Genomic DNA, 17,536 nt, shown 5'->3' with positions numbered 1-17,536 from the left:
GTTACGCGAATGGAATGAAACTTTTTATTTTTATTATAGCAATTACAATTATTATATTTTTTTTAAAAAGCAACAAAGTAACATTGAAATTAACAGCGAAGATAGAATTATTCAGCATCAATAATCGACTCTTCTATTCACCATAATAAAATTTTCATTCGTTTTTAGAAAATAACTATAAAGATTACAGCGTATTTAATAACAAAGCAATAATTTTTTAATCCAGCATATAATATAAATGTACTATAATTATAAAGTATCATATATTGCATTTAATATACAAAGTAAAGGATTATACACAATCAAGAATATGTTTTATTAGTAGGGTAGACAGAACGACACTAAAAGTATTATGCTATTAAATATATATTTTGCGATTTTTGCTTGCACATTTTATCTGACGCACACCATATGTGTGAATACTTATTAATTATTCTACGTGAAAGATAAATAATGTTTCAAGTATGTATACAAACAAATAATATATGTTAAAATTACAGTTAATTTATTGTAAAATTTATACAAATATTTAATGTGTTTTGAAAAAAATGCTCTACACACAAATATAAAACTTAACTTGTGAGATATTATCGGTAAATAAGATATAAATGTGAAATTAATTTGCAAAACATAAAAAAAACTTTAATAATTAACAACAATATTGAACTCTTGATTAAGATAATTTGCTTAGTAAAAGAAGCAATTATTAATTTACAATAATATAAATAAGTAACAATACTCGTAGTAAATTAATCATTTAATTATAATGTTTATTTTTAGAAATTAATGATTTCATTGATGTAGTATAATTTTTTAAATCATAATACGCGATGAAATACCATAATGGATGCGTAATAAAATTAAATAAAAGAATTTTATCAAACACGCGCACAGCATTTTTGCAATGACAATCGAAGTATGGAAAAAAAAAATAAAAATTTAATCGATAAAAGACGATGTTGTCTAGATTAAAAAAATTATTAAACTGAGAGATCCCATAAGTATAAAAATAAGAGAATCTAGAATGATCGTAATACTGTCAGGTCTTTCCCCGGTTATTAATTAACGTTCGCTAAAACGGCGAACATCGAACATTTAAATTTAATAAAAATAAATAAGCAATAAACGATTTTAGTCAGAAAACTTCGTAGTTCTAAGTATAAACTTTTTAAGTTTAGTTCGATTACTCGATCGTAATTCTCAATTCGATGTATGTTTAAATATTATACAATAATTTAATGTATAACAAATTAAACTATTATTAATGTCTTAATTTTTTTTTTTTTTTTTTTTTTTTTTTTTTTTTTTATTTTAGCCCAGATAAAATGAAATATGCAAATAAAAGTCAAACGACACTATAATCTATGGCAACTAACAATATATAAAAATGAGAAAAATATAAATCTTTTTATGATTATTCGTCATTCGTTCTACATTGAATTTAAAAGAATATTAATATTAAAATATTAATATTTTAATGTGCCCTTAGTTATAGGTTGAATAGTGTAATCTCCAACGACGACGGGAACAGCGTTCGGTTAACCTTAGCTCAAATAGGGACTGATGATCCTTGTTCATTCAATATTCAAATGGCCAACGTGACGTGCAACGGAGGTGATGACGAAGCACCCGTTAATACTCGACGGTTACCGGTACTCGTGATATTGAGCAGCCTTAGCAGAAGACACATTAAAAGAACCTGTCTCGAATAATATCCTATCTAATGGTCTCGACTTGTCAAGATAATAACTAAAATTCGAATTCGGATATTTCGATACAATTGACACGAAGGCTTCAGAATAAAGTGTTTAGTGCAAAAGCCGATTCATAGCGATTGACCCTGACTAGATTTACTTCACGGTCATTTTTATATTACGAGGAATTATGGAGCATGCGCAGTCGCGGGAGCGATGAATTGTAAACAACCAATGAATCTCTTCGAGTCGCGGGAGGGAAGAAAGGTTGTATGCGCGCTACTCGGCTGGTTGTGGCCGGTTTGTTGTCGTGTATAATTGCGTGAGTGATATTTCTGCGCATCTATTAATAATTGTAATTACAGTGGCTTGAGAAATAGCGGTCAGTATGCCAGTACTAAATAATAAAGCAGTCCCTCCAAAGATTTGTAGAGTTTGAAAATGACCGACATTACATTTTCTTTTCTGTGCAACTTCTTAAAGTGTATGATATGTAATGACATATATTAATTATAAGGGAATTAATAACGATATGAAAAAAAAAATTATAGCAAAAATGATTTTCTATGAAGATTATATGAAATGAAATGTTATTATTGTCGACGAATTTGTTTTTAATCAATATTAACGAGGTTTGATTATAATTGAACTAGTTAAAATTGTCTTGCAAAAGCAATCTTAATAATGAGCAACATTCATTTGAATATTAAGAAGTCAATGACGATATGATTTTGTTTTATAGTTTTCCGCGATAAACTCTAATAATTATCAAGAAATTAAGGAAATTAAGCAAAATATTTTTTCTTAAAACCTCTCCTTAAAGAATTATTGCCTTAAATAATTTATGATAAAAATGTTTGAAGTATAAGAATTCTGTGACAGACTTTTACGATTAAATATCGTTTTGTAAGAGGAAGAAATGTGTTAGATTTGATATATATATATATCTATATTTGATCTATAAGTTCAACGGAAAAAAAATAATAAAATTTTTAATAACAATATCAATATTACATTCCCTACATTCCCTTGGCGGAGATATTAGTATTCACTTTGTTCTGTTTCAATCTTATTCAATCCAATTATTATTATTATTATTCAAACTTCCATTCTAAACGTGCTTAAAAAAATATAAAATAGTTTTCAGTCAGATCTTTGTATTCTACAAAATAATAATTAAATAATCAATGAATAGAAACATTTCATTATAGTCATGCTATTGCTTTCAATTAATATTATCTATGAAGAAATTATTAAGAATAAAAGAATATTGCAAATTGTAGAAAAATATTGATAATATTTATTTGTAACATTTGTATATACAAACAATTTTATATTGATTCTTTATTGCTTCTACGATTAATTTAGTTTACAAGAATAGATGTTTTAATGCTCAGTAAAACCGTCAGCCTAAGAAATATTTCAAAATTTTACAGCACATTATTTTTATGATTTGAAAATAAAAATAAAAATATAAGGTTATTTCATTTACTTGTATTGATTAATTTATTTTTTGTCTTTTTTTTTTGAATTCTGAATTCCTTGTAGAATAATCTAAAATGTATTATAAGTAAAAATCAATCATTTCCATAATTGATTGCTTATTTCTTATCTATTATTTAATCATTCGATCTATTAAATATGTTAGTCCGATATATGCTTCTATTAAAAACTCTTAAAGATAAGGGAAATAAAATAAAAAAAAAAAAAAAAAAAAAAAAAAAAAAAAAAAATACAACACCTGGATAATATTTGATTCATTGTATTTGCTTATCGAAAATCCCATCCGTCTATGCACGCAGATGTCATTATCGTCACCGGAATGTCTTGTAACCATCTTTACCAACAGCCGTACGTCAGTTATTATATCATTACAATAGGTTAGTATAAAAAGTGACAGCTGCTATGAGTTTCATATCAATACATGCATGCGGCATATAATGCATTTTTGAATGTGTACGCATGCATGTATCCAAGTTTTGGAATTTGCTAATTTATCGTTTCATTATCAATTTGTATTTGTTGGTAATCGTCATGGTGCCAACTCAGTCCTTACTGGATGATCGTCTGGTGGAGCTACGACCACGCTGAAAAGATAACACAACAGCAGACTGTACACGAAACGCCGCTGTCAGAAACAAAATTGTCGTAGTTCTGCTTAGCGGGACGAATGCTCGAACATTACATGCAATATTAGCACTCGATATGAGTGTTAACCACACATTCTCACATCAGTAAATAAACGGGAGCGAAAGCTAGTGAGAGAGGAGCGAGAAGGAAAGAACAAGAGAGCGTGTTTGAAGAAAGGGAGAAAGAGAGAGAGAGAGAGAGAGAGAGAGAGAGAGAGTGATTGGGAGCGGGAGAGAGAGAGAGAGAGAGAGAGACGACAGAAACACGTACGTAGGTGTAGGTATTGTACCTCATCTACGAGGAAAAATGTCGAGTGCCGCTACTGGAGGCAATGCTCAGGAGAGCGTTACCAAATTTTTCGAGTCCCTTCAAGCTGACCTCAAAATCCTTGCTTCTGAAACGAAGAAAAAATATCCGCAGATCAAAGAGGTCAGAACATAGGGTCCACTCATAATACAATCTGTTAAATCATTATATTAGAGCTTATTTTACTTAATATATCTTTTCTCTGTCATATTACATTTTACTAATGCACTCTAAAATTGATAATGCAAACGCTTTGTTTAACATCAGTCCACAAATTAATTTACTAGAGTTTTAAATACTCCATATCGATGCACGCACAATGATTCCTTAATCTTGCAATTATAATTACAATGTTTTATGCATTGTCATGAACTTTGAAGCATATTAAACAAATCGCTTTAGTTTTCTATTAATTTGTATTTAAGCTTTTACATATTTACATATTTGAAGCTTTTCTTGTTTAAAATTTTAATAATTTTATTATTGTGCATGAAATAATATTCATTCTACTTAAATAAATGTTTTTAGATAAAAGTTTTTCGATAAAGATTATATTTCTAAACAATTTATCAAATGTCTACATATGCATACATATACGTACACATAGCCATATATATATATATATATATATATATATAATTTTGTAAAATATAATTTACACTTTATATAGAATTTGAAAATTAATATTATAGTAAGAGTAGTAATATTACTAGTATTAGTCTTTTCTTTAATTGATTTTTTTTACCATTTAATACTGTTTAATGTTTTATTTTTCCTTGTATTTTTAATTTTATTTAATTTTTCCTTTATTTCAATGTATTTGTAAAAATTTAGTTGTATTAATAAATAATACACAAAAAATATATGTTTTATAGAAAAATCATAATTATAGTATAATTCATTAAATACATATTTCATAAAAATGAATTGTTAAAATCGTACTTTTACCTTTAGTCATGTGAAGAAGGAATAGTCAAGTTAAAACAAGCATCTTCAAATAGCCAACCAGGACAAATGTATTATGTTGTCAATCAAATCCTCTATCCATTAGTCCAGGGATGTGAAAGTAAAGATTTAAAGATTATTAAGGTATATTAATATGAGGAACTCTTTACATCAACTATTTTTGTGTATTGTATTAAATTTATATTTCAGTTTTGTTTAAATACAATGCAAAGACTGATAACTCAACAAGCTATTGATCAAAAGGGTGCTCGATATATTACTGATGCGCTATGGATATTGATGGAAGCAGGTATCGAAGAAGTTAAAATTTTACAAACAGTAACATTGTTACTGACGAGTAATTCAATTGTTCATGGAGATACTCTAGCAAGAGTGAGTTAATAAGTCATGCAATTTGTTCTTTCTATTTTAAAATATTTAAAGATAATTGAATATTCATTTTATGTATCGATATACTTTAGAACTTGGTACTTTGTTTTCGACTTCATTTCACTAAAGATTCTACGACTATTAATACTGCCGGAGCTACTGTTAGACAACTGGTTTCTCTTGTGTTTGAGCGAGTTGTTATTGAAAATGATCAACATTCTGATCAGCAGATACAAGAGGAAAGTAATTTGGAAGAACTCAAATTATCTACAAATCAAGCACCAAAGGCTCTCAGACCTTGTGCTGCTGATGCATATTTAATGTTTCAGGTAGAATTGTTTAATAAATATTATTTAAATGTTCAAACAGTCAATTAGAATTTTCAATTCTAATTCAGTTACTGGTGCTTAATTAGTATCATATAATTATATCAGTTAGTACATTTCACAAAGATCACAGTGTTTTATATATTTTGACATTGAAGTGCATGTTACTTACATATAAAATTACGAGTTAAATTATCAATTAAAAATATTTAATTAATATTACTTATCTTTAAAGATTTTTAATCTATAAAATTATAATTTACAAAAATTTTAATTTGTTTTACTAAGATTTGGAAACTTCCAATGTAATTATTTAAATAATAAATTTATTATTTTCATGTCTCTATTACTAATTTAGTTTTAAAGGCACACAAATAATTAGTATGCTTAAAAGAACATTTTTTTATAGAATATATTATAATTTTTGATGTGTTTAAATTTAATATAATCATTTATTAAACATTTATATTTTCACATTTTTGTACAAATTAATATGATTTTTTTAGGATTTAGTACAATTAGTTAATGCAGACCAACCATATTGGTTAATAGGCATTACTGAAATGACAAGAACCTTTGGTCTGGAATTACTAGAATCTGTTTTGACGAATTTTTCATCAGTATTTTTCAAGGTAATAAATATTTGAACTTTTCATTACTGTTATATTATTACTATTATACGATTATATACTACTATTAATATTAAACATTAATTATAAATTAATAATATTTTTTTAACTATAGCACCCAGAATTTAGTTTTCTTTTAAAGGAACGCGTTTGTGCTCTTGTTATAAAACTATTTTCACCTAATATAAAGTATCGAAACTCTGTGCCAGCTTCTGTGCAACAAGCAACACCTCTTGATAAACCATATTTTCCAATAAGTATGAGATTGCTTAGAGTTGTATCAATTTTAATTCAAAAATATCATTCATTATTGGTAAGATTTTGACATTATATTTTATCTATAATATAGTAAACTCTGTATTAAGTGGTTCATTTTGAATTTTGTAGATAACAGAATGTGAAATTTTTTTATCGTTAATTGTTAAGTTTTTGGATCCCGATAAACCACCATGGCAACGTGCTTTAGCATTAGAAGTTCTGCACAAGATGACAGTTCAGGCTGATTTATTGACTAGTTTCTGTAATTGCTATGATTTAAAACCACATGCTACTAATATATTTCAAGATATAGTTAATAGTTTAGGGGCTTATGTACACAGTCTTTTTATAAATCCACATATGGTACAGACTAATACAGGTTTGTAATATATTAATATTGCATAATATTATAAATGCCTTGTTTATTTTATAAATATGCAAATTCTAAAAATTACAGTTCCATTTAAATTATTTATAAAATATCTAAGTATAATAGTAAAGATAAATTATCCTTAAAGAACATAGAATGTTATTTTATTTATATTACAATTTTCTTATAAATTATAATGAATGATTAATTTCTTGATTATTATTTGAAATTTAATTTAATTCATACTTATGTCCTACATACTTTCAATATGTAAAAAAAATTAAACTTATATAAAATTCTATTAAAAAAAGTTTTCTGGTTGGACATATGATCAATAACTAAGTTCTAAGATAAGAATTTAGTATATTAATTAAATAAATTTATTATATTCTTATCTAACCTGATAAGACATAATCTTAAGATAATTAAGAAACTAAAAATTGAAAATTTCAACTTTTATTTAAATTTATTTATTATTTATCATTTGATTTTTAATATCATTATTTTATAAAAACTGAATAATTCCCATTAAATAATTATATTTTTAATTATTACAATTACCATTAGACTTTCAAAAATTAAAATTGAAAATTGTTGGATAGTTTTATATTAAAAACATAATTTTGCGATATATACATATATATATATATATCAAGATTTTTATTTATGGAAATCTTAAAGAAATTAACTCAATACATTAAGGGCATATTACTATACTAATGTACATATATAAAATATTACTTATAAATTATGATATTAATAAGTATTTCTTATAAATGAACGTTTTATCAAGTCTGGAGCAAATCATTATATTAAATTATATAAAGCTTAAAAGTTATCATTTTTTAATAGGATCAGCTGCGCCAATTGCACAAGGTACTGCTCCAGCATTATTGGCAGGGATGCCCATAGGACCCGGTGTGACTCCTCAGCCTGGATTCTACTCAAGAGGAATCTGGCTTCCAGTAGTAGCTACATTTACTAGTGGCCAAGCCAAATCAACATAGTAAGTCTGAGTTTGTTTTCGCTATTGATATATTATATTTCTATACATTATTATATTATTAATAAACATTATAATTAATTTGGTAAAATCATGTAAGATGTTATAAAATGTACTTTTTAGCTTTCATATTGTAGAGTATTTAAGTAATATGGTACTTTGCGCTATTAATTAAAAAAATAATGAATATAAAATTTATTTCTTGTAAATGATTTTGAAAATTTTCTTTTAATGAATTTATAGATTTACATTTAATAGCATCATAAAAATGAAATATGTATATTTATTAAATAACGATCTTTTTTAAATTAATTATAATAAATAATTAATTCAAACAGGCACAATAAATTTGGTCGTACTTATTTTGAGGCGACAGTAGTATATATTAATAATTAGTATAACTAATGCAGTAAACATTCGACAAAAATAAGAAATAAAATACTTTAATAATTTAAAAAATAATTACTATTGTTTTCAAAAACAGAAAACGGAAAATATATTCTTGGATACTTATATTTCTTATACTTCGTATATTCGTATATATGAGATGATATTACTAATATATTAAACATATTTATGAGCATAATTATTACACAATCTTATATAAATATATCGAGTACATTTTAATCTCACATTATGTATTTGTAAAAACCATACAATACAATTATTTTTTAAGAACTTTCATAAATATTGTATTTAAATTTAGTTAAAAAAACAATTGGTCATTTTGCTTTTGATTGTTTAATAAAATATTTAACATGAAACAGAAGATAGTTCAAATGTGAGTAATATAAGATTTAGAATAATGATTATAAATTGCTTTGAACTAGGATTTAATGAAAAATAAAATAAAAATATTATTTAAAAAAAATAATAATTAATTTAATTACAACAAAAGTCAATGTCAAGTCCTTCTAAAAAAAAAAAATGATCGCTTTAAAACATCATTCCATTTTATCCTTAAGCTTAGAAATGCTGGACAAGGTGGATCCGCCACAAATTCCAGACGGCTATGGCATTAGTATCGCGTATGCTTGTCTCCTTGACATAATTCGCTCAATTGCCCTGGCCATAATCGGACCACGCGAGGAGGGTGCAGAACATAACTATGAGCCGTCCGAGCTCGAACGCAAGCTCCATGTGCAGCTCATCAGTTCAAGTTGGTGTGGTCTACTCGCGGCTTTGAGTCCGCTAATCGACGCGAGTACCGACGAATCTGCTACGGAAAACGTGCTTAAGGAAATCCAGACGTTCGCATCGCTCTGCGGATTGTTAGACTTGCACACACCTCGGGACGCCTTTATCACGGCCATTTGTAAAGCTTCGTTGCCTCCTCATTACGCTCTCACGGTACTCTACAGTGCTCCCCAGGGTATTGCTTCCGGAGCTAGACAGCAACAGCAGCAACAACAGCAACAGCAACAACAGCAGCAACAACAGGATGTGGGAACGACGTCGGGAACGACGTCGGCCAATCAATATAATCCATCCAATTTAGGGGACTCGGATTATAGGCAGCAAGTCGTAGCCGTTGGAACTCCACTCCCAACGGCCTCTCTCCCAATTGGTAAGTTCACTTTTTTCCCCGATTTCTTGGTATTATTAACAACAATTATTATTATTATTATAAGAAGATCGACGAGAAGGAAATGAAGAAGAATAAATTTATTATATAGAGACAATTTTATTTTGCCAAATTAATTCATTGATTAAAAAAATGTAAACATTATAATAAATTAAATATCATCGTAGTTGGTTACTCACCTTTTTTCTCTACTACATTCTTTTTCTTCAGCTTGTACACTATGCTTTATAAACTAGTGTATTGTATTTTTTATAATTATATTATATTTTTTATAATTCTTTTATAAATCATTGACTTATAAATCACATGTATTTTTAGAAATAATTCCACTAAGAATAGACGTCTTTGAAATAACATTGTAACTTTGATTAAATATTAAATGAAGCATAATAGTATGTAAAAAGGAGTAAATAAAACTTTAAAAAAATGTCAGTCCTTTTTGTATTTTTATTTAATATTAAGGTTTATATTAAATATTATTTTATTATACTACTTGATATGAATTGTATATGTCAAACAAGTAATGAGTTTCATATTACAATAAACATATTAATTTCTTGTATTATTTGTTTGAAGTTGTTTAAAAAACTAAATACTTTTTCAAATTCATTAATTTTTCTAGAGTACAGCATGATGCGATTACATCGAATTTCGATATTATTTACGAATTAGTAGATATTAGTACTTTATTAATATATCTGTGAATGTCTTTGTTTTATACTTGATGATTTTATTATTATTATTTTTATTTTTTTAATAACATTGAATTTTATATTATTTACTTTCCAATATATTTATGAATATAATAATATAAATTATGTTTAATTGTAAATATAATAATTTGTGTTAATATGAATTAGTTAACAATTTATTTATTATATATGTGTATTAGATGTTGAATATTATTATTACGCATATAATTAGTTTTGTTCGATAAAAGTTGAATAGATTACTATTATTATTACTTAAGTTTGATGATAATAAAGAAAATACGGTTTGAATTCTAATAATAAATCTGACTATGAAATTAAACAAAAAAAAATTTAAACTACAATGTTCTCGTATTTTATTTTGGATATTTCAATTGCCATTTCATTATGAATATTTTAATCTGTACGTTTTCTGACTCAAACTATTTGCAACATTCTGTTATTATTGTTTTAGAAATTATTCCGTGTGATTGTTTTTATAATTTAAATCATAATTGAAATTTACAAATAAACATGAAGTTCTGTAAACAAAAAATTAATATGATATTTTTCATAATCAAGCTTCATTTAATAATATGCATTATAATGGCATCTAGCGAATGACCATATGCAAATGAAAAATAATACACAAGAGGGATGTTTACGTTTGACTAAAATTACACGAATTTGCATGGCAATGAAAGACAAAATAACAGAAAAGTGATAGGCGCTCAACAGGGTCCTGTGATGCTGACTGTAAAGAACCTCCAGTGTATGCGAGCACTCTTGCTCTTGGCTCACTGTCAAGGAAGCATCCTGGGGAGTGCCTGGCACCTTGTTCTCACCACACTTCAGCACCTCGCTTGGATCCTCGGACTCAAACCCTCGACTGGTGGTTCGCTCAAAGCCGGACGAACCGCCGCTGACTCCAACGCTATGTTAACCACTGCTGTAATGGCCGACTTGCCGATCCTCAGTGCCATGCTCAGTCGATTATTCGAGAGCAGTCAGCATCTCAACGACGTGGCGCTTCACCACCTCATCGACGCCCTTTGTAAACTTAGTCAGGAGGCCATGGAACTGGCCTACACCAATAGAGTAAGCTCCATTTTTTTTATCATAAATCTTTTACATTCGCGTAGAAATCATTTATTCGAGATTTTCGACGCTCATTTACTCGCAACGGTTCGTTATTATTACTCGAACTCTAAAACAAAAATAACAAGAACAAAAAACGCGAAATATTTTCTTATAAACTGAAATAGATGGTAATGCCTATTATTGATTATAGAATTGTACAAATGTGATAAAATCTCAATCTATTTTACTTGCAAGAATCCCTTTTTCTTTTAATCTTTCGCCTAAATGAATAATCTCATAGTCTAGTGACAAACATATTTAGTCTAATATTAATACAGTACGATTAATTTTATGATTCTCTATTGTGTTTTTTTTTTTTATTAACTAAATTATATAATTTATATATATAACTAATATATAAACTATATATATAACTAAATTATTAACTTTCAGTAACTAAGCTTTAAGTCTTACGTACAATTTAATTAATTAATTAATCATCTATTATTATCCGTAAAAAAAAATTGATATTTAATAAACAATGTTATAAAACTTGTAGATAATTTGTAATATTATATTGTATCATGTTTTTAGGAACCGTCTCTTTTCGCGGTAGCGAAGCTTTTAGAAACTGGATTAGTCAATTTACCAAGAGTGGAAGTCTTATGGAGACCGTTAACTAACCATTTGTTAGAAGTTTGTCAGCATCCTCATATAAGGATGAGAGAATGGGGCGTTGAAGCAATTACGTATCTGGTGAAAGCCGCCCTTCAACATAAATATCCTCAGCCACTAAGAGATAACCAAGTATTCGTCTCATAATTACATATATATATATATATATATATATATATATATATATGATTAGATTTTATTTATACTGCTTTTTTCTCTAACCAATGGTCATCTTTATTTATTTATTTATTTATTTATTTATTTTGTTTTGAAGAAACTGCAAACACTTCTCCTAGGGCCATTATCTGAATTATCGTTGGTGCGACACGCTGATGTCAGACAAAGGCAATTGGAATGCGTATTACAGATTCTGCATGGCGCTGGTGAGACGTTATTTCACGGTTGGCCATTAGTACTAGGAATCATTGGCGCAGTTTCCGATCACCATGGGTAAATAATAATAATAAGCAAATTAACAATGAGTTTACTTAAATTCTTATTTGAATACGCTGAAGTTTAAAAATATTATAAAATATTGAAAAAATGTCGAAAAATAAAGTGGATGAAATTGAAAATAAACACAAGTGTGTATTAAATTTACAGAGAGGCTTTAGTTCGAATAGCTTTTCAATGTCTGCAATTAGTAGTAACAGACTTTTTACCGGTAATGCCTTGGAGGTGTCTTCCCCTTTGTGTTGATACAGCGGCAAAGTTTGGCTCCCAAACTCAAGAGCTAAATATATCGCTTACCGCTGTTGGTCAAATGGTAATAAAAGTATCAATATTTCAAACTAATAATTTCAAACACAAATCATAAATCATTAATCAAGTTTATTGAATTACTCGTCACAGTGGAACATAAGCGATTACTTTTATCAAAATCAAGAGAAAATCTGTGCATCGCTACGTGGCGATTCTGCCTCTGTGTTCCCAGACTTCCCCGGCACTACTAATATGCCAGCCTTTGATAAACTGTGGATGTGCCTGTATGCACGACTCGGTGATCTATGCGTGGATCCTCGACCGGCGGTACGCAAATCCGCGAGCCAAACTCTTTTCTCCACGATATCCGCTCATGGCAGTTTATTACACCAACCGACGTGGCAGGCCGTACTTTGGCAGGTTCTATTTCCGCTTCTAGACAAAGTTAGGAGCTTATCCAGCTCGGCGAGCAATGAAAAAGTCGATACTTCTGGTAACATACTTATACATCACAGTAGGAACACGGCCCAGAAACAATGGGCGGAAACGCAGGTAAACAGAGCTCAGCTCTTGTATTTAACTACTAATTCGACGAGTGATTCGTAAGATTCCGTTAGATCGAGCTTTATGAACAATAGATTTATTTAATGATTAATGGCATAACTAATTGATCGATATTATAATTATGAATCAATATAAGAATTAAGGTATAATTATGATATTGATGTAAGCTCCTTGGTTAAAGAGATTGGAAAATTTATTTCAAATTGAAACTAATTTTCAAAATTCTTAAAACTTGAAAATCTAGATTTAAGCACATAAGAGAATTCCTTATTGGGTAACTAATTTCGTTTCTTTAAAGTATCTTATGCAATTTATAAATCTATTAAACATTAATTTATGAAAATAACATAAATTATATAAATAATTTTTGTTATTAATAGCAATAAGATTAATATACATTTACTTGTTCATTGAGAATATTTATCTTATCTTCAAAATATTGAAAAATAATAATAATAATAATAATTAAAAGCGATAAGCAAATATTTTATCATAAATTTAAGTAAAAAATAGTTTATGCTATTATTAATTTTACTTTATTGGCATATTACTTCGATAAATGTAAACAAAACGACATAAGCAATTGTTTGTTGTTTTTCTTTTACTTAATAAACTAAGTCATACAATTTTATAAATTGTAAATTTTATATAAAATATTTACTACATTTTCGCTTTATGTAGGTACTGACTTTAAGTGGTGTTGCCAGAGTTTTTAACACAAAACGTCAGCTTTTGCAAATGCTAGGGGATTTCCCGAGAGCTTGGTCACTTCTCTTAGAATTCATTGAAAATTCGGCACTCAGTAAAAATAACGAGGTATGAGGAATAATCGCTTTCAAATTTCAGTTTACCAAATTTTTTAAATTTTATTTGCTATTTCTACAGGTTTCCCTCGCTGCCTTAAAGTCATTTCAAGAAATTTTATATCTTCCTAAAAATATCGACAATAATGATTCTGTGCAGCCAGACGATTCTGAAGCGTTGTGGATTGTTGCATGGCGCATTTGGCTTAACATTGGCTTAGATAGTACGAAACCACCCCAAGATATGGAAATAGAGCCTTACATTCCATCGCAAGCATTCTTAACTGCTTTAGTTCAAATATTTCCCGCCGTTTTCCAACACGTTAAATATAAGTATGATACAACTGCTACATTATTCTTAATTATTAGCAATTGATTTACAATTAAATAAAAAAATTTTATTTTTGTGAAATAAAAATAATCAATTGATTGTGCTTGTTGCAATTACTTTTTAATATATAATTTTTACGTTCTTTAATAATGTTTTCGTTTTAATGGAAATAAACATTTAAACAACGATGTAAAGTATAATTTTCTTTATATTTTAAATGTAAAAAGTTTAATATCATTTCATTTAGATTTTCTGCGATCGACTTACAAAAATTGTGCCTCGTCCTAAAAAATGCAGTCGCTGTACCAGTACACGGGGAATCCACACCTTACATCTTACCGACTGTACCAGACATCGTCCTTACACAGTTACAAGACGGAATACTGCACTCCATGGAACTGCTTCAAAAAGTAAACAAATATCGTTAAAATAGATCAATTTGTTTACACTTGCTAATGATTGTCTTTATTGAGTTATGTAATTTTTTAGGAAGCATTGTCGACAACTGAAAATTTGCAAACAATGATTAGCCCAATTTTTTTGCAATTACTGTATTTTTCAAAATTAGCATGCGAACCACCAATATTCGGAAAAATTGCTACAAAACACATTTCTCAAGTTAGAGGCGTATCCGTAAGTAATAAAATGTAGTATTTAGAGTAAAATTGATACCGTGAAGTGTGTAAAAATTGTTTTTAACAAAAGCAATGATTGAAGCGAAATTAAAGAACAAAAAATATTATTTTATAGCTTTCATTAAGTTAAAAGAATTATTTTATTTATGTAAAATTAGAAATTTGAATGCTATTTTCCTTATCTTTGCTTAAATATGATTAATGAATTTGCCAAAAATGCTATAAATTAAGCTACAGTTAAAATTTATATAAATTTCAATTCTTACCAACAACTAATAAATATTCTGCTTTTATGATTTATTCAAGAGTATTTTTATACATACCTATCTATCGTTTCTCTTTATCGATATGATGATTTATAATAAATTTTAATTTTTGTAATAAATATGCAAAAACATTTATTTCAGACGGATTGGGTTATTATGAATTATGTACCATTCGGAGAAAAAGCACTGACTATGGTCGTCAATTTATATCAGAAAACTGCAGCGAAGATTCTCGTAATCGAGGGTCATATCCTAAAATACATTATAGAAGCACTTCACGTTCCTTTAGCTATGAAATATGTATGTCCTTCACATACCACCTGGAAACTAGCAGTAAAGAGTCTTTTAACTATTTTACACATAGGTTTACCACTTGCAAGAAAATACCCAGATCATTTTCAAAATATGTGGCAAGAGCTCGCCAATACTCTCGATCATTTTCTATTTCCTTCAAGGTAAATACGTTAAACAATAAATTTGCATATTGTTTTACAATAATTTTTATGATTTTTTTTTTTTTTTTTTTTTTTTTTTTTTTACTTAAGCAAACAATACTAATTTATTTCAATACGTTGAATTCTAACGTAGGAATATTAAAATTATATAACTGCTTCTAGTGTAATTAATGCTGATCGAGGTGTGGAAGAAATTCAAGCTGATGAAGCAGTAGATTGTCAAGTAATGGAGCTTTTGAGAGATGAAGTTTTACCGCATTCGCAATACATTCCACATCAATTTATTTTACGAGTTGTTATGTTGTTAAATAAAGGATCCATTCATTCTGCAACATCTAATATTGGTAACTTTAAAAAAGTTTAAATTGCACATTATTTGTTTTGAATTACAATATTTATTATATACGAAAAAATAAATAGTTTGTTGTCATTATAAGTGACGTTAATTATTGTTAACTTACTAATGCGTGTAAAATATTTATAGAAAAAAATGGTGAACCAAAATTGAGAGAAGAATTTGCAAAAACATGTTTCGAAACTCTTTTACAATTCTCACTGCTCGATGGTTTAAATAACGAAATTGAATATAGTGATACTGATAACATAGCAGATGAAGGTGGCGTTGCTGGTCGACTTGCCGTCACGGCCTTGTTACATAGATTTCAAGAAGTTCTTAAGAGATATATCGAAGATGAGCGTCGAAGTGGCAAATGTCCGCTCCCTAGGTAACGCCTATCGTTTGAACAAGATGCTTCTTTTTTTCGTATGCTTTTTATGTTTTCCAAAAAAAGGTGACTATAGAACTGCCTTTTAGGTACAGGTTGTCGGAAATATCATTCGTCTTGAAAGCTGTAGCAACTCTTGTCGTCTCACTAAAAAAGGCTCCAGCAAATAAAGGTAAAATTTTCATTAACAATGAATTCATTTATGGAAAATTATAGGAAATTATTGATATATTTTAGTTAATATTAGCAATAATTTATTATACACTTAATTATAAATTATTATACTACTAAATTATTATATTAGACGTTATTAAAAATTTATAAACCAATTGAATACTTAATTATGAGAATTAAAATACTTGTTGAGTTGTGCACTATTTGATATTAACGTTGAAATGATTAAGGAAAACGTGCCTTTTAAAGTAAATAGATTGCCACCTTATTTACATTGTTATCTATGTGTAATTTTATATTTTATTTTCAATCTTTGTAGTGGAGCGTTTGGTATGGGAGCAGCTAATAGGGTTGTATCCATGTCTCGTCGAATGTACGGTCGCAACAGCCTCAGGCCAAGTCTCGCGTTCATTAAGAGAAGCGCTAATGCAGTACCACGATCTCCTTAGACCACCCACAAATAATTCTCCTAATTCAAATTCTGTTTGTTATCGTCCTTTTTAACAAAAATCGATGCTGTAGATTCAAAAGGAATAGATTAAAAAAAAAAATATATATATATATATACACATATATTTATAGACAGAGTATCGGAATAATTAAAGTGAATCAACTTACGTACATATTTAATTTAATACTTTAGAAAGTAATTATTTCTTATGATGCAAAAATAATTGCAAGACGGTTCTTACCAACATCACTATTAATTATCTTACAAAGTTAAAAATTTATTACAGTAATGAAAATGGCCCTGGAATAATCAAATTTTAAATAATTTATTAATTGTTTTTAATTGAATAT

General features: G+C 28.0%; 1 protein-coding gene across 1 annotated transcript; it reads left to right on the top strand.

Moving 5' to 3' along the window:
- Nucleotides 1-4,061: 4,061 nt before the first annotated feature.
- Nucleotides 4,062-17,280, top strand: mon2 (Mon2 homolog, regulator of endosome-to-Golgi trafficking). Its single transcript, XM_011498521.1, has 23 exons — nucleotides 4,062-4,253; nucleotides 5,085-5,219; nucleotides 5,286-5,468; nucleotides 5,558-5,794; nucleotides 6,298-6,423; nucleotides 6,536-6,733; nucleotides 6,808-7,057; nucleotides 7,901-8,054; nucleotides 9,017-9,618; nucleotides 11,053-11,423; nucleotides 12,000-12,212; nucleotides 12,355-12,530; nucleotides 12,684-12,846; nucleotides 12,933-13,334; nucleotides 14,028-14,162; nucleotides 14,232-14,482; nucleotides 14,728-14,890; nucleotides 14,970-15,113; nucleotides 15,523-15,836; nucleotides 15,999-16,180; nucleotides 16,321-16,561; nucleotides 16,651-16,733; nucleotides 17,055-17,280. The coding sequence occupies exons 1-23, from the start codon at nucleotides 4,131-4,133 to the stop codon at nucleotides 17,237-17,239; spliced, it is 5,031 nt and encodes a 1,676-aa protein (XP_011496823.1). The 5' UTR covers nucleotides 4,062-4,130; the 3' UTR covers nucleotides 17,240-17,280.
- Nucleotides 17,281-17,536: the final 256 nt, after the last annotated feature.

This window comes from Ceratosolen solmsi, unplaced genomic scaffold, assembly GCF_000503995.2.
Source record: "Ceratosolen solmsi marchali unplaced genomic scaffold, CerSol_1.0 scaffold30, whole genome shotgun sequence".
In the NCBI taxonomy this organism is placed as follows: domain Eukaryota; kingdom Metazoa; phylum Arthropoda; class Insecta; order Hymenoptera; family Agaonidae; genus Ceratosolen; species Ceratosolen solmsi.
Note: the sequence above shows the minus strand (reverse complement) of the source record. Positions and strands in the feature narration are given on the sequence as shown.